At 41.5% G+C, this 18,972-nt stretch overlaps 1 protein-coding gene and 1 non-coding gene across 3 annotated transcripts; both read right to left on the bottom strand.

The window, feature by feature from the left end:
• Positions 1-373: 373 nt before the first annotated feature.
• Positions 374-444, bottom strand: trnag-ccc (transfer RNA glycine (anticodon CCC)). The gene has a single exon. It is a non-coding gene; the product is annotated as a tRNA-Gly (tRNA).
• A 6,543-nt stretch (positions 445-6,987) lies between these two features.
• Positions 6,988-17,808, bottom strand: LOC143137688 (E3 ubiquitin-protein ligase TRIM39-like). Of its 2 annotated transcripts, none has more exons than XM_076297988.1 (7): positions 17,748-17,808; positions 17,015-17,398; positions 16,710-16,805; positions 14,981-15,211; positions 10,315-10,337; positions 10,111-10,229; positions 6,988-8,049 (listed from the first exon to the last, which is right to left on the bottom strand). In XM_076297988.1, exons 2-7 carry the CDS (start codon positions 17,393-17,395, stop codon positions 7,343-7,345), a joined length of 1,557 nt encoding a protein of 518 aa, XP_076154103.1. In that variant the 5' UTR covers positions 17,396-17,398; positions 17,748-17,808; the 3' UTR covers positions 6,988-7,342. The 2 variants fall into 2 exon arrangements, with proteins under 2 accessions (XP_076154103.1, XP_076154104.1); XM_076297989.1 differs by having other exon boundaries at positions 17,708-17,785.
• Between the last annotated feature and the right edge of the window lie 1,164 nt (positions 17,809-18,972).

Here is an 18,972-nt window from a genome sequence, read left to right as displayed (position 1 = left end):
AGTCCTCATTTATGTGACGTGAGACTTAACAACTGTTAACTTTCATAAACTAACTCAGCTAAATGGTTTAACTGCACGCAGTTTAAATAACAAAATCACGGCTTCGGGAATAACTGTATGCTGCACAAGCTGCAAAATTCGCAGGCAGGATTTCTTGCCGAGTAGTACGACACGACGCTGACAGGTTTTGGGGAGCTAGTTCTTGGTTGGAAATCTTTCACTTCCTTGATAGTGTTCCTACGTTGCTATGCAACAAGTCGCCTCATCAACATGAAAGGTGGGAGAGCCTACAGCAATGGAGGAACTAGACTGTTTCACTAGATTCCAAAGCAAGGTAGCATGAAAATGTTACTAAGTCAGATTAAAATCGTCATGCGCCGCCCGGGAATCGAACCCGGATCGCAAGAATGGGAATCTTGCATGATACCACTACACCAGCGGCGCTTCTACGATTAGTAATTAATACCAATATACCCAATTTGTCAGTTGTCTGTAAGCTCTCTGGCTTTGTTTAAAATAGATTTTTGTAATTTGATTTGATCAGTGTTAAGCTTTAAGACATCCTTATATTAACTTGTGAAAATATGTTAAGCCTGTAGGCCTAAATTTACCCATCTAATTTGCCACTGGATGGCAAGCACCTAAAATTATGCACCTTTCAGTAAATACTGGATGTTGAACATATTTGAGCAGGTTTACTTTCTTTTTTGTCATATTACCCATATAACAAATTAACAGGAAAACAGTAGGCCTAAGATGTAAACCAACAATAGTAAACTAAACCGTTATTAAAGGCCTACAATAAAGTAGCCAAATCAGTTCTATCGTGGGTGACTTTGTAGTTCTTCAGAGCTGCTGTCTGTAGGCCTACCACGTGCATTACGGACACTATCATCACCATTACCACTGCCACCTCCAGCTATGTTGGGCAGAGGGTCGAAATAAACATGGCATTAGTGGACACCGCAAAGGCGCACTTCCATTCACAGACGCACCGTGACTATCGCTATAGTCGATCATAATCTCCAAAAGGCAAATATTCTCCTTCAGAATCAGAATAGGTGAATAACACAACCTACCCAAGACTTCATCACACGTGAACGTTTTTTCAAAATTTGGTGTCGGCCTATTTCTGCTTCAATTTGTGCAAAATTATGCTGCATCGCTTCCTCGTCATTACAAACAAATGCACGTCTTCGTGTTTCTCGCGTAGTAGCCTATTTCCTGAAAACATTGGGGGGCCTTGTCGTGGAAAAGTTTGGGAACCCTGGACTAGCAACTCCTCCATGTTCAAATGTCATGAAATTCGGGCTAGTTTTGTGCGATCCTCAGGGAAGCAAGAAATCGCCATAGAACATTGCATTTGGACACTCCCTTACCTACTATAGGAATACTATAGTATTTTGGGACATAGAAGTAGTATAAGACTACTATATAAATACTTAGTAGTATTACAGAACATCATGTGCAGTGCTCTCAGTCCCTTTAGCACTGTTTAATCTCCAGGGCCCAATCCCAAAGTCCGGACTCACAGACTTTGCTGCGCGTTCTCACGAAATTCTTAAGGGCTGTCTCAATGTCGCATTTCAATGGGCATGAGGGTTTGAGTAGCCTACACACTTACCGAGCCCTTTTTCTTCAACTGCATTAGTGCAGACTTCACCAATCGGAATTACCCACAGTTCAAATGTTGTGATAGCCTATAATGAGATGAGAGAGTGATGAGAAATCTGGAAATTACAAAGGTAAACAGCACGACTAGGGTTCCTACACAAAATTCCATTTAAAAATGCCATACTTAAATATTCAAACTTCTCGGTAGATTTTTCTGACCATATTCTAGACATTGTCAATGGAGAGTTCTACTAGCATTGTGAGGAGCTGTATAATAATGTTTATACAGTTTATTCAGAAAACACTTTATTGGATACTTTTCGTTGGGGAAGTACTGTTTTGGAAGGTGCACTCACATTTTTAGTTCTCTGTAGATACAGCATAGCCTACTGTACATATGTTGAAGACTAATGCACTGCTGGCAGAGGCCTCAGAAATCACTGTGAACAGTATTATTTGTTTGCTATAACAGTTTATCAGATAATGCAGTATACATGTCTTGGTAACTTTTACAAAATCAAAAAAGTATACCAGTGTTTTAGCCAAAAATAGCAGAGCTACGCAAACATTGGTGCACAATGGTATAGGGCACATGCATAGAACAGGGGTTCTTGATTTGGTTTTGGTACCAGGGTCCCCTTGTGGGAGAATTTTTTTTCTGAGGACCCCCATTCAATTGTATCTTGATGATGTGGACTGACAGTTAAAGGAACCGTATGTAAGATTGTGGCCAAAACTGGTACTGTAATCACTTTCAAAATACTGTAGAGCGTGTATCCCCTCCCCCCTGACTGGCAGAGCTGGCAACCCGGATGCCGAAACACTACTGACTTTGTGATTAGTAGATAGGTGGAGGGTGGCACATCAGGCCAAAACACAACATGACAACATCAACATCAGTTACAAAGCCTACAGAGCTGGGGATGAAGCTGGCATGAGAACAGCGAGAGCCAACCTGTCCCGTGGCATCAAGGAAGCAAAAAAGGAATACACTCACAAGATAACCACCCACTTCAAAGACAGCAGGAACGCACAAAGCCTATGGCAGGGCATTCAGGCCCTCACGGACTACAAGCCCGCGCCACAGAGCTGCGAGAGCAACATCCCTCTGCTCAACAACCTGAACCGCTTCTTTGCTCGCTTTGAAGCACAAAACAGCACCTGCCCACAGAAGACCCATCCCCCTCTACATGAGCAGCCCCTGTGCCTCTCTGCCGACAGCGTGAAGAGGACACTTGCTGCTATCAACACCCGTAAGGCAACAGGTCCAGACAACATCCCTGGTCGTGCGCTGAAGGACTGCGCAGGGGAGCTTAAGGATGTCTTCACAGACATCTTTAACACTTCCCTGAAGCAAGCCATCGTCCCATCTTGTTTCAAAGCTGCCACCATCATACCTGTGCCGAAGAAAACTGCTCCATGCTGCTTCAATGACTACCGCCCTGTGGCACTGACACCCATCATCATGAAGTGCTTTGAGCGGCTTGTCATGTCACATATCAAATCCATTCTCCCCCCCACCCTGGACCCCTTCCAGTTTGCATACCGAGCCAAACGGTCTACAGAGGATGCAATCTGCTCTGCCCTCCACCCAGCCCTCACCCACCTGGAAAAAAGAGACTCATATGTGAGATTGCTGTTTATAGACTTCAGTTCTGCATTCAACACCATAATACCACAACAACTCATCTGCAAACTTGACAAACTGTGACTCAGTACCTACCTCTGCAACTGGCTACTGGACTTCCTCTGTCAGAGGCCTCAAGTAGTACGTGTTGGCAACAATACCTCAAGCAGCATCACACTGAGCACAGGGGCCCCCCAAGGCTGCGTGCTCAGTCCGCTGCTCTTCACCCTGCTGACGCATGACTGCACTGCAACCTACAGCAACAATCACATAGTGAAATTTGCTGACGACACAACTCTGGTGGGTCTCATCACCAAGGGCGACGAGACTCAATACAGGTTGGAGGTCGACCATCTGACCACGTGGTGCAGGGACAACAACCTCCTGCTGAACGTCAGCAAGACCAAAGAGATTGTTGTTGACTTCCGGAGAGGTCACACCCAACACCTGCCACTGACCATCGACGGTGCTGTGGTGGAGAGAGCGAGCAGCACCAAATTCCTGGGGGTGCACATCAGTGAAGACCTCTCCTGGACCACCAACACAGCATCACTGGTGAAGAGAGCTCAGCGCCGCCTGTACTTCCTGCGGAAACTCAGGCGAGCAAGTGCTCCACCAGCCATCATGACCACATTCTACCGAGGCACCATTGAGAGCATCCTCTCCAGCTGTATCGCTGTGTGGGGCGGAAGCTGCACTGAATACAACAGGAAAGCCCTGCAGCGCATAGTGAACACAGCTGGAAGGATTATTGGTGCTTCACTCCCCTCCCTGAAGGACATTTACACCACCCACCTCACCCGCAAGGCGACCAAAATTGTGAGTGATGCAAGTCACCCCGCTCACAATCTGTTTGATCTACTGCCCTCTGGGAAGAGGTACAGAAGCCTGCGCTCCCGCACTACCAGACTCACCAACAGCTTCATACACCAAGCTGTTAGGATGCTGAACTCTCTCCCTCCTCTCCCCCCTCCACCCTCAGCTACATAACATCCTGGACATTGGACCCACAATGGCCGCCTGCACCACTCCACTTGCACACTTGTACACTTTGCAACTTGTTGCTGTTGTCCTGAAAACACAACACTTCTGCTGCTCTTACATAACTTGCACCACTATGCCACTTTATTTCTTACTTAGGTCAAACAGAACTACCTCAGCCTCTTATTGGCCTGACTTTGCACTAGTATTTTATTTTATTGACTGTCTATGCACAATTTCAACCAAATTTTGCTGCTCTTATTTTTTCATTATATGTGCCCTCTTATTTACTTATTTACTTACTTTTTTGTTTACTTGAATGTTATGTTTGTCTGTGGACTTAAAATTGGTAAAATATGTCTTGTCTCCACCGTGGGATAGTGAGAAACGTAATTTCGATCTCTTTGTATGTCTGGAACATGTGAAGAAATTGACAATAAAGCTGACTTTGACTTTGACTTTGATCAGTTGAGGGCTGCAACTTCACTTTTTAAATGACAATATCCTGGCTGGACTACTGTTGTCAGTGATATAAGTATTTGAAATAAACATGATTTCTTAATGTCTAGTGACATATCAGGGCCATTTTATGATTAATTGAAATACATTTCTTACATATGGTTCCTTTAAGCTACACAACAGTAGGAATTGTTCATTATGACCTCAGTGAAGTGATTAGTACTGTACCCTTTTTTCTTTTTTCCATACTTATCCAGACCTGGAAATTACTAAAATCAAATTCCATACTTTTCCGGGTTTTCCATAGTGCCTAGGAACTCAACACACAACCACGGAACGGAACATTTAGAGCAGAGGTCTCAAACTCCCGGCCCGTGGGCCAAATTCGGCCCAATTCCGGCCCGCGACCTATGTCAAAATAATAATGTAATCCGGCCCTTGAGGGTATTTTTAATTGCGACAAACAACGATACTGATTAAAATAGAGATATATCCAAGTACGGTGACAAATCTCAGTTGTACTCTCCTCCACTATTTGCTAGACATCCAGAGCTTGATTCAAACCCAAAATAGCTGCACAAAGTTTTCAGGAAATACTTGTATTAGGCTACAAGCGAGAAACACGAAGACGTGCATTTGTAATGATGCGGAAGCGATGCAGGCCATAGTTTTGCACAAATTGAAGCAGAAATAGGCCTACACCAAATGTTGAAAACATTCACGTGTGATGAAGTCTTGGGTAGGCTATGTTATTCACCTATTCTGATTCTGAAGGAGAATATCCTTTTGGAGATTATGATCGATCGTCTATTGACAGTTATAGTCACGGTGCGTCTGTGAATGGAGGTGCGTCTTTGCGTGTATAGCCTATGACGGTGTCTACCAAGCATACCATGCTTATTTCTGCCTAACATAGCTTGGAGGTTGCAGTGGTAATCGTGATGATAGCGGTAATGGATGTGGTACAGACAGCAGGGGTAGTAGAAATAGGACTCACCCACGAAAGTCACCCGCCATAGGAACTGATTTGACCAGGATACTTTATTGTAGGCCTTGTGGTTATGGGCTAGTAATAGTTTACTATTGTTGGTATACATCTTAGGTTTTTTCCTGTTAATTTGTCATGTGGTAATGTATTTGTATGTTTTTGTTTGTATATGACAAAAAAGAAAGTAAACCTGCTCAAGTATGTTCATCCAGTATTTACTGAAAGGTGCATAATTTGAGGTGCTTGCCATCCAGTGGCAAATTAGATGGGTAAATTTACCCCCATTCATAAACTTTTGTTTATACTCAGAGATTTTTATATTTACAGTAGGACTTTATCTCTGACCACTTTCAAGCCATGGTCTTTTGAAATTTTGATATAAAAATGTAATGGTGTTGCTTTCTTAACCCTGACGCCTTGTTTGCAGGTTTAAAAAAGTTGAGAGGAAAATATTTTTGGTGTGAAACACACACACATAGGCCTACCTGTTTTTATGCTTTTTTGTTTGTTTTTATAATTTGTATTAACATTTATTTTATCATTAATTTATTTATAAGCTAAGGTTGCTAGCACAGGTGTCTAAAAATACATAAAAAGACTTTCAGCATTTGCTGTTTGTAGTTTTGTGTTTAAAAATAGCCGTTCTTTTTTATTATTATTCTTTAACACTGACGTGGCCCTCCAATCAGATGACACTGGCAGAAGTGGCCCCCAGCTCATTTGAGTTTGAGACCCCTGATATAGAGGAAGGGGACATTTAGAAAAATGCTAGCAGCAACCAACAACACGTTTTAACATGGATCAAACCAATCCAGATAACAACAGTGTGAATCCTCCAAAGAAAAATAAATATTCATGTAAGTAGCCTCCCTGACCAGTCATGTTTAGCTGTCATCTAGCATGTTAAATTCTAACAACTGTTATTTTTATTTCTTATTAAACGTTTCCAAGGTAACATGTGATCTCATGAAGTACTGTCCCAATCCCATTTATACCTATCTGAGCCCATGTGGCCTCACACACTCACTCACTTAGCGCCTGATATCAATTAAGTCTGTGAGTCTTTAGTCCTTAGTCCACAGGGCTCACTTTGGGATTGGGCCCAGTATGTCTGACTGAGCTTGGATTATAGCAGAGGCAGAATCTGCTTCACCTGCTGTGCAGCATTGCTGCTCTTTTAGTGGAAGCCTCTGGTGAGATGTAGTTAAATTCAGTAGATGGCAGTAGTCTCCATGACGCTTTACTAGTCCCTCTGGTAAATGTGACCTCTCTAAATATAGTCATATGAAATTATGTCATTGTCCATGTGTGGACAGAATAGGTGTTAGATATAATTTAATGCTCAAATTCAAAAATAAAGAAATACATTTTATTTACAAAGTGTTGCAATTTGTATGAGCTCTCATTTGCTTCCAACAATGGTCACCAGGTAGCATTTGGCAGTTAACATTTCTAAAACATGAACCCCTGAACAGAAAGTAATTTGAAGCTTACACAGACAAACCACATCTAGGACACATCTAGATGATTTTACATTCAATTCCCTGTGAAATTGTGTCTTTTTTTTTGTTCGAAATACAGACACAAAGGTCCTAGAATGCACATCAGTAATGTCAACAAACTGTATGTTATGTCTTTATTACAGTGTCAACATCTCCCTTGTGACAGACGCTTTATCTGCCCTGTTCTAGCCTAACAGAGGCCTTCACTTGTAAGATCCTCAGAGAAGAGAGTTCACAGTCAATATTAAAGTATGGAAACACTCTGTCAGTGAAAGTGTGTGTGAGAGTGTGTAGGTGTGTGTTATTATCAGGGTCAGAGAATGACAGCTCTCCTCTGTCCCAGTCCAGCTGCACTCTGATCCTCTGGGGTTTCTGCTTCACTGTGAGGAGAGTGTCAGGCTGTGGTGCAGCATGTGCGCTGTATTGATCTTCATTATAACACATGAACAACTCTCCACTCACATAGTCATAGTTTCCCTTCCTCTGGAGAGTCTCTGCCATCACACCCACCCACCACCTTGTGTTTTCTCCAACCTCCACATCCCAGCAGTGAGTCCCTGAGTTGAAACCCTCAGAGCCCAAGACACTGGGATACTCATCGAATCTCTCTGGGTTATCAGGAAGTTCTGCCTCATCATGATTGTCTTCTTCATTGTCATCTTCTTTACTGTCATCGCCATGGTCTTTGTCATGGTTGTCGTCACGGTTTTCTTCATTGCCGTCACCATGGTCTTCGTCATGTTTGTTATCATAGTCTTCTTCATTGTTATCACCATGATCTTCTGCATTTCCATTAACATATTTTCTTCTCATACTGGTCAGGTCCTCAGACAAAATGAGATCTGGGAATGCAGTGTTTGGATCCAGAATAACAGGAGCTGCAGAGAGAATAAGATGAGTCATGATGTCTGTTGATTTCCATTTGTGAAACAGCATCCTAATGTCAGCAGGAAGAGGTGACAGATCTACAGGAGGATTATAACACACACACACACACACATTCAAGAAAGGTAAGGTCTGGGAGAAACAGAAAAACATGGCAGGCTTTAAAGGACATTAACCTGAAGGAGTGGGACATCAGCAGCAGAACAGAGGAAATATCCTCACACACACAAACAAGCGCTCCCTGTACTGTGTGCACACACACACACACACACACACATGGACAGACACACACACGCACGCTCACACATGCACACACACACACACCTGAAAAGAGGGTCATTCCATGTTTAGAAAATAAATGTAAAAAGCCTTTGCACCAGACCATCATGGATTTTTCTCTAATGAACGATTTGCCTCTGACGTAGAACGTTGGGTATTTGAGTTAGCACAAGAAATGGATGTCGTTACATCTGAAAGCAGATTTGAAGACCAAGGACTGATATTGTACATATGGCCTCTCATGTAATCAGTAAGTTGTCTGGAATAGTGTACACTGGAATGGGTTCAGGGATATTAAAGGGAAACTTGGCAGGATTTCCCCCTCTGCTGGAGAAATTGTGCATTATGCTATTTCAAACTGTGGAAAAAGGTAATGATAAAGCACATGGATTTGTTTACAAGCTAGCAAAACGGTTAGCATAAGTTCGGCAGACAATGTGGATGTTACAAGGTAAGAAACACGATTTAAAAACGAGTTTCTTGTTTCTCACTTCTCTTTCCGGGACGGTAGTCTCAATGTTGCAAGGTTGGTTTTCCGCCTGGGGACGCTAGGGGCAGCGGGAAAAGTCACCATTTTCACCGGAACAGGTCATTTAACCATCCAAATGATTTCTAAACGGGTTTATTACGTTGAAATAGTTGCCAAGTTCCCCTTTAAACTTCAGTGTAATTCACTGTGGGTGGTGGTAGAGTAGCGTCTAAGGAGCTGGGCTAGCATGTAGTAAGTAGCCTGAAAAAGTTGTGGGTTCAATACCTGGCTTCCACTATTGTGCCCTTGAGCAAGGCACTAAACACCAAGTTGCTCTGGGACAATGACCCTTGTGATATAATTGACATATAAGTTGCTTTGTATAAAACTGTATGCTAAATAAATAAATGTAATATTCCACAGAAATTACACCAAATCCAAGCATACCTTTTTCAGAAAAGGCAAGTTTCTCAACATTATATCCCAAATCTGCGGTGGGGTTCACCCTCATTTTCCCAGAACAAATTATTGAAATAGAAATGTGTTTGTTTGGGCCTCTGAGTGCATATTCTGACAGCTCCACTGTTTTCAACATGGAGGGTTTTCATTTCAAACAGGTTAAATTAAATGTGAAGTCCAAATCACATGGCATCTACGACCTCCATGGAGCACATCAGCCTTAGAATAGGTGCAGACTAATGTTTTGCATTTTACTGCATGCAATACACTCTATAATGTAGTTGAGGACACATTTCAGAGTCATGTATAATGCTCAGATTCATGAACACACATTGATCTAAAACATACAGCCAAACAAGGCAAGAAATGGTACAGAGAATATTAACATTTTAGAGTGGCCTAGCCAGAGTCCAGACCTCCATCCGTCAAAAAAGTGAGAGGCCAGAGTGATAGCAAATAATCATTCCTGCCTCAAAACCCGGATTGCTGCTAAAAAGGTGCGGCCTAGAATCATTGTGGAGACATGGAGAGGCTTGGTAGGTATTACAAGAACCATTTTGAGAGCTTTGAATGCAAATAAAGAGGTTTCCGCTGATTATTTAAAAAGGATATGAATAATTTTGGACATGCCATTTTTCATAAAACAAAAAGATGAAAACGCTTCGATTCAATGTTTCTACCACATTGTCTTACAACCTTTAGCCATGTCATTTTCAGTCAGAACAAACTCATTGGTCAAGAGAAAATCAACATTAAATCAATAATGAATAATTTTGTTCTTAACTGTACAACATAAGTTTCTGCATGTGTGTGGCATGTGTGTGTCCATGTGTCAGTATGTACTCACTGTACTGAACAATCTCCTGCATCTTCTCCCAGACTCTGAACTTCAGGTTGCCCAGGTGCTTTGCCACATTGATCAGTGCTCCTGAAACCTTCTCTGGATCTTGCAGTGTGCACTGGGCTCTGGAATAACATTCAGGAGTCAATGCTGCTGTGTGTTTGGATTCAGAACCACAGAGAAGAGAGAGACAGGAGGCAAATCACTCACCTTTCCACTGTGGTCTTGTAATTCTGTGAAATGGAAAAGGAGGAAACGAAACAAAATATCATTAACTAAAAACGCAATTCCCAAGGAATTACCAGTGCATAAAAATGCAAAAGTTGTGATGTAAAATATCATGTATAGTTAAAATAGATAATACAGAGCTGGTTACTGCGGTGTTCCTAGAACAGACATGGTGGTTGCATAGCTTAATAAAAGTTGATAGTTTAAAAGTAGACTGTTTAAAAGCTGAATGTAGATAGTTTAAAAGTTGTTGATAGACAGCTAGTTTAATAGATAGATAGTTTAATGATATTTTAAAAGTAGACCGTTTAAAAGTTGAAGGTAAATAGCTTGAAAGTTGTTGACAGACTGGAAGTTTAATGAATGTTGATATTCAAATAGTTTAATGGCTGTGTATAGGTAGATATTTGACGATAACTGAAAGTTGGAATGGCTCTAATGTTTGCTCTAATGTAGCAGTTATGCTAACAATTTTAACTATGGTAACAATGTTAACCATGCTACTTAACTAACTTAACTAATGTTTTCTAGCAGTTTTGCTAAAATGCTAACATGCTAACAATGTTAACCATGCTACTTAGCTAACTTAGCTAATGTTTTCTAGCAGTTTTGCTAAAAATGCTAACAATGCTAACATGCTAACTATGCTACTTAGCTAACTTAGCTAATGTTTTCTAGCAGTTTTACTAAAAATGCTAACTATGCTAGCAATGTTAACATGCTAACTATGTTAACCATGCTACTTAACTAACTTAGCTAATGTTTTCTAGCAGTTTTGCTAAAAATGTTAACTATGTTAATATGCTAACTGTGTTAACCATGCTACTTAGCTAACTTAGCTAATGTTTTCTAGTAGTTATTATAAAAATGCTAACCATGATAACATGCTAACTATGTTAACAATGCTAACTAGCTACAGTGGGTAGGAGTCATAGTTGAGGACAAGTGTTGACATAGTTGATGACAAGTTAAAATTTGTTGATAGACAACTAGTTTAATAGATAGATAGTTTAATGATAGTTTAAAAGTAGACCGTTTAAAATTTGAATGTAAAAAGTTCAGTAGTTTAATGGGTTAAATTGTTTAACAGTGGATTATTGTAGTGAGGACTTTTATTTTGAAACAGATTTGGGCAGAGGAAACAGTTGAATAGGATGTGTAGTCTTAATTGACCCAGATTGTCTGCTTAAAGCCTGAGGGCTATATTTTGGGGCACCAGCGCATGGCGTACAGTTCGTTTTTCAGTCGCGCGAAGTTTTGCACCTTTATTTTTTAAGCATTGCGCCCAGGGGTGTGGCAATTAACAACCTAGGGCGGGCCCTGGCGCGTTGTCTAAAAATCGCTATCATACACCACCTAAACCTGGTCAGAAGTCAATGGCGAGTTGTTCATATGCTATTTTAAGAGCGCATGTCAACAGTCATATTGGCAGGTGCACGCACCATCCTTCTATCATTCATGAACGCACACCAGCGCACGTCCATGCAAAGCATTACAAATTGCACGATTACAATGTTAAACATAATTAGAATAAAGATATTACGAAATACTGTACATCTCATGATGAGTAGTTATTCACCATCATTTGCAAATTGGTAATGACGGTTAAAAGTGATTAGGGGAGAGGCGAGAGACACGTATGGAGCACAGCTGAAGACGCACTGTCTGTCACGAGATATAAGCAACTCCTCTGCAGGATAAATGTTGTTTTATTCAGTCATTTGAGCAACATTAGGGTAAGTGTTGCTTTTTCCAGCCTATGTTTTCGATGGTAACCCATTGTCAGTCAATAGTGAAAGTAACTGCATATAACTGTCTTGTCGTTGACTGACTTCCTTGGTGAAGTTAGTTTCACTTTGCCAATGAGTTCAAATAATAGACGAGAGCAAATGCGTGAAGGCTATGCTAAGTTTTAGTAAAGCATGGTTTAAGAATGACTATTCCATACGGTCTCGCAAGCAGCCTCCTTCAAATGCGCCGTTGAATGCCAAAATACCGATGCATTTATCTGACATATCGCGCGTTGCGCCGTTAAAGGGAATGACAGATGTCATTCTCATTGGTTTAAAATGATGTTATGCCCCAAACACACCCATATGACTGATTAAAAGACCTAGGAACACCTTGTTACGCCATGCGCTCCACTTTTGAGGACGAAAACCCTCCCAATATGAACTGGACATCCTACTAAATTTGAATAGACTTTTGACGAGCGACGATGCACTTTAGAATGTCATGATAGGGCCCTGAGACTGGCAGTTGATCCAGGTGGCCTGAACACCTGGCATAGGATTCTAATTGCTTAATGGCCGTATTATGATGTCACAATCGGCAATGTTAAGTCTATGGGGATTTTTAAAAAGTTTTTCTTTAATAGTTTAAAAAGTATAAAAGTTTCAAAGTTAAGTCCGTTTGAAGACCTACGTAACAAAGTTTGAATGAAGTTTCTAAGTTTAACTGTTCAAGAGAAATTGTGTACGGAAAAAGTGGTAAGCGGAATAATAAGAAGAAGTAGTTGCCTAGGAAGAACAGTACAGTGCATTTTCATGCACTGTAATTATAGTTAAGCAGGCAGGTTGTTTTTCTCCAACAATACACATAACCACCACCACTCATCCCCAATATACTACCTTTTATAAAGCCTCAATACAACTTCTATGTAAGGGATAATGTATAGAATATCGCCGGTCATTATCGGAAAATAAGTCCCGACAGGGCGAACAGGAACACGACACGCCAGCTGAGCGTTTTTCCCTTTCATATTTCCGATTGTTTTATATATTTTTTGTTTTAAGCGCGAGTTGTAGCTATTTCCCTCGAGTAAGCGTTCACATTATTGTCACACATCCAGAAATCACAATGTTGTGGCAATGTGGCCTAGATCAACTTTGTTTATTCTACTTTAGGTGCGCGATGCGTGGTCTCTTACTTGGATATGATTGGTTTGATGACTTTTTAATTATGCAGTTATTTTTTGATGTTCCAAATGCCCATCAAATCCCGTTATGAAAACCCTGTCACAGTGGGTGTGTCCGACTGAGTAACTGCATGCACAGAGACGAGAAGGCTGATCATCTTATCTAATTCTGGGTGAGATGACGAATAAGCTAATGTCCCAAAAAGTTGGCATGTTCCTTTAAAGTGCCGTGAGGAAGACACACAGCAAATGACGACTGTTTCACTTGCCCGGCAACAACCACTTTACCACCTAGCAAACACAAACATCAGCGGGATGAACAGGTCACTACATGTTGTTCTCATCAGTGTCTCTAAACTAGGGTGACCAGACGTACCGGTTTAACCGGGACAGTCCCGATTTTGACATGCGTGTCCTGAGTCCCGACAAAAGCCTGTCGGGATGCTAAAATGTCCCGGTTTCCACCAACCACTATTAAAGTTTCCCGGTTGTCAAAGATTACATAGCCGACATGGTCTTATTATAGCCCGATCATTAACTAAACCCACGTAGAAAGACTGTAGCCTAAAGCCTAGCAGTCTGCATAATCTTTGCAACCAATGTTACAATGTATCCGTAAACATTGTTGCAATGCCTCTTCATATCTGCCTTGTTTTAACGGTTAGGCTACACTACGACAATGTTGAAGAGAATTAGCCTCGTGAGACCATCCTGATCTCGCGAGCTTCAGGGTTTCACTCGCAGATCAGTCTGGATACTTTCCGTTAAAGAGAATTTGGAGCAGTTCACCAAACTAACGTCCAATCAGCGTTGGCTTTGAGGCGGGTTGAGGTGTGACGCAACGAACAACATGACGGCATCCACATAGATGAGCATAGCTATCGCGCAAGTTTTATTCAAATTAGAAAGTATTCCTGGGTAAGCTGTGAAGCTATGAGTGGGAGGAATGAATGACACAGACATCCTCCACGGCTAATTCCAGTTCACAATGGAGGAATATACTTTCTTCAGAAGTGTAGGGCCTACCGTGAAAACTTGATGGGAATTGTCGTTGATTAGGTTCATGTCACATACAAATGGTAAGTAAAAACATCTTTACGTTAGTCACGGAACTTAATTGTATGTTAAACGAAGGCATTAGAAGAACACTCTGTTCCTCTAATTGGTTGATTTGGCCCGTCGATAACCAACAAAGGTGGTGATAGACAGATGGTTTATCCAATCAGCTAACCAGTATTTCCGCCCCTTCCCAAAAGTTCTTCAATGAAAAGTTCCCAGATGGATATGCGGAGCAAATCCATCTGGCGGAGTCAGGTTAGAAGAGAATGTCATCATTCTCAAAACTGTGTGTTAAATGTTTTCATGCATGTCTGGATAACTGGTGAACAAGTTTTAGGAGACAAACAAATGACTTTGCACTCGTGTTTAGGCATAGTACAGGCCCTTTTTCTCTGACTAAAAGTGTGCAGAACTTGTGCATTTACATAACAATATTTAATAAATGTTCTCGGGGGTGACACCCCCGAACCACCCATTAACTTTTGGGCTTAAAGAAAAAATGTCTGTCTGTCTGAGCTGCCGCATGTTCACCTTAAACGCGGTCATGCACAAAGTGTCCCGGTTTTAGTTCTGACAAATCTGGTCACCCTACTCTAAACAGCCAGAGATTTTACCACCAAAACTATATTCATCAGACCGTTTGATTCATGATGGACAGTTAGTGGTTCCTACCTGCAGGAAAGTGATGTCATCAGCTCCCATGTCCTCTTCTATGACTCTGATTGTGTCTGAAAGAGATGAAATCTCTCTGCTCATCTTCTCAATCTTCTCCTTCATCATCTGACTCTTCTGCTCCTCTTCCTCCCTCACTGCAGATATCTTGGCTGCCTCTTCATCTCGTAGAAACTGATGAAGCCTCTCAAACTCCAACTTGATCTGCTTCTCTGTGTTCTGGGTTTGAGTCTAAAAAAAGGCATCAGCTTCATGAGTGTTTATAGTTCATAAAATATGTGGAAATATAGTAAGACAAACAAATTCAAAATAACACACTCATTTTACAAATGGGTCATTCCACGTCAATTCAACCAGGGCCCACGCAAGGGCCAGGTCTCAAAAAAATCTGAAAAAATTACCAGGTGTACCTATGTTACCCAGGAGACACACTGTAAAAATACTTTTATGTAAGATCAATACTTTCCAAGACAGTCAGTTTTACAGGGGGGGGGGGGGGGGTCGATTTTGTTCGGCCTCTTTTTTTTGTCAAAGTTCACAAGCCCATAGCATAAGAACTAAACTATGTAGGAGGCTCAAATTTTGCATGCTGGTATAGTATAGGAATAGTATGTAGCAACATCCGTCATGTTTGGTCTGGATGATCCTGCATGGTCATAGCTGTCCCTCAAAGTTGATCAAAATTGTATTGGAGTTTTTGACTGGGCTCTGTTAAGGCCTTCAGAAGACATATTTGTACTCAACATAGGCTCTTAATTTATTTTCCTTATTGAGATAAGTAGAAACACTCTCACAAAAAGCAATGAATAAAAAAGAAATCCCTTCAGGGTCTGAACAGCAGACCTCACAAGTCTGAAAAATAATTTTGGTTCTCATTTTCAGAGCACCCTGTGTGACCACAGGTTACTCTATACAACCACAGGTGGCACTGTGGTAACTCCATATAAAACATATTGATCTCAATAAGTGTGTGGGCCCTGGTTGAATTGACGTGGAATGACCCAAATCTGTGTCCTGAAACATTTCCAAAACAGTGGAACACATACAAACAACATAACAGCATATTATGCAAATACTGAAAATGCTTAGTGATGAAATAAATAATTACTCAATATCATATGCCATTGCCTCCAAAATGCAGTTGTTATTTTTTGTATACGGTAAAAATGCTGTCACGTTTTTACAGTTCTAAACTGGTTAGAAAGGTTGACATCAGTGTTACAGTTCAGGAGTTACAGTTATTACGTTACTGGTGCAAGACTACTGCAATGGATTGGCTGACATGGTTGTACCAGAGACTTGAGGAGACACAGAAATGTATCGGGTTAGTTTGTAACGCAAACATGGCAGTCGTCTACACATATTCCGTCGCCAAAAGTTGACATGTGAATACACTGTGCTAATCATGTGGTATGTTTTGAATACATTGTGCCAGTCATGTGTTGTGATCTCGCAGCTGGAGTGAGGTTGGTATGTTGTGATTTGTGAAGCATTGCACACGTGCAGTTCTACCCGAAACAGATGCCCTATAGGTGCCCAAAAAGCGTTGCAATATGGTTGCTGAGTGGAGGGACGAGCTATGTGAAGATTGGGAAGAGAGCACCTCCTGTTGGATATGGTTGGATATGGCAGGTTGCGGGTTCAAGCCAGGGCAGGTTGGCGGGTTGAACCATGTGGCCAGTCAATGTGACGCAGGTTACACAAAACATGACCAGCAGATCACACTAACCTTAATGTATTCAGTTGTTTTGTCATAGTTGACTTTAGCTTGCTCAAAGTCCTTCAGCTTCTCCTGTAAAAGTTGCAGATTGCCCTTGAGCTCCTCCTGAAATGAATGGACCACATTAGTGTGGAACCTAAATCCATTATCACACACACCACAACTAGATGTCATTAACCATCAACAATTAACCACTGCTTTTTTAGCTGGTTGAGCTGGCAGTCCTCGTGGAGTACTGTAGTTACGGGGGAGCAGCAGCTTCGATTGTAGGACATGCAAGAAGGTGCTGCCATAGCATGTTCAAAAAGCCTTACCTTCATCTCAGAGGCTGCTTCTCCAGTAGGACTGAAGTTGTGATTTTTGTGTAATTTTGAGCACAGACACACCAGGCACACAAGCTGTTTGTCATCTTGGCAGAAGAGCTCCAGTTTTCTTTTATGCTCTTTGCAGAGTATGTCTGTCTGATCTTTCTCGTGTAAGAAAGTCTCACACAGGTTCTTTAAAACCAGATTTGGAAGGGGGAAATCCTTTGATGACTTCATCCTGCAGACGGGACATTCTCTGGACCCTTTGCTCTCCCAGAACTGCTGCAGACAGACTTTACAGATGCTGTGACTGCAGGGCAGGAATACAGGATCCTTGAAGATTTCACAGCACACTGGACAGGAGAGATCCTCCTCTAGCTTTGAAGCCATTCTCTTTGACAAAAAACAACAACAACATAAATATTGCTTTTTTTTCTTATCTTCAGCTACAGTCTAAAACGTGCTTTCTTATTATTGTCATAAAATGATCTCCACGTTCAAGCCTTGTAAGCCAACATTAGGCCTACTTCGTGTACTGTAGTAGTAGGAGGCCTAGGCTACGCCTATACTCATGATTTTATACTTTCTCTTTTACGGTGCTATGTACAATCTTTGTAGGCTATCATTTCTGTTTTAGCATTCATTCTACAAGCCTTTACATCTTTATACGCAATCACCTTATGGTCAGTTAAAGTAGCCTACCTTTGAAAACTAGGCTACTTGTTAACCAAAAATGTCATACCAATGTAGTTCAGCGTGTTGTATAGCGAACCGACCACCACCTTGCGTTACTGAAATTCACTTCCTCCTTCAAGAAAACAGTCATGGGGAGGGATCTAGAGAAGCCGCCAGGTGATTGGTCAGGTACAGCTCTCCCATGATAAAAAATATCTTCCTAGGCTGTGGGTAGACTGTAGATCAAGTTTAAGCAAGTTCAAAGTGAATTTTGTACCGTTTTGCTACAACATGTTTGATTACAGTGTGCAACGTCCAACAGGCTTTATTGAGAACCGTTTGGCATCAGACGGTCAAAAATGGCTCTTTTAAAAGTTGCCGAATAGCTATTTTAAAAGTAGCCTAAGGGTTGCCAACCGCTGGCAAAGCTATGATGACAATAAAATAGTCCTATAGCTCTACACCTATGACAAAACCTTCCGAAATGAGTTATCGATCAAACATGCAAAGGGATTTTTCTCAATCTCAACGCAGCTCTACCTTGACTACATTGCGCAATTTGGAACGCATCTTGAGCATGCAGACAGAAAGATAGACGCACCAGCTCGCTTGTCATTGTTGCCATCGCCATGAGAAACTTTTAAAAGGAAATTACGAATTCAACAAAAACTGGGAGGCTAAAAAATGTGGCGGAGTTATCAAGTTCCCACTGCCTCGCCATTTATACGCTCAGGTTGGTGAGAGTTGCTTTATAACAGTGGTTCTTAAACTTTTTGTCTGGCGACCCCCCAATAAACATAGGCCAAGTCTCTCCACACGGCTGAGACCCTCTCTCCATATGGCTAAAATGTGTTGTAATCATTACAAGAGACGCAGGTAAAGATTTGCATAAACAGAGCATCTAGGAACATTATGAAAATGTGATTGCGAATTGTAAGCCTATCTAGTGCTACTGAATACCCCAGTTTAGAGGTCTGCACTCCCGCGGCAAAAGAGTGCGGCGCGGGACAACTTTTGAAAGCTCTTTGCGGGAGCGGGCGGGATGAGAGAGGTGCGTTCGAAGGTGCGGGACAAACTGATGATTCACTGCACTCCCGCAAATTAAATATGTGCGTAAAATTAAATATGGAAATGATGAAAAGTAGTGTTCATAACTATAGTTAAGGTGGATGTTCTGTTAGGCAGCATTAAAAAAAACGGGGTTTAAGCATGACGGATAGTAGCCTAAGCCTATAGCCTATATTGTCGTTTACGTGGGTTCAATTTGTTCCTGCTGCTCATTGTCAAAACTC

The sequence above is a fragment of the Alosa pseudoharengus genome, unplaced genomic scaffold (genome assembly GCF_046254945.1).
Source record: "Alosa pseudoharengus isolate Yale_2024_CS ecotype anadromous, Long Island Sound unplaced genomic scaffold, YU_APseudo_1.1 YU_APseudo_1.1_scf_21, whole genome shotgun sequence".
Lineage (NCBI taxonomy): Eukaryota > Metazoa > Chordata > Actinopteri > Clupeiformes > Clupeidae > Alosa > Alosa pseudoharengus.
Note: the sequence above shows the minus strand (reverse complement) of the source record. Positions and strands in the feature narration are given on the sequence as shown.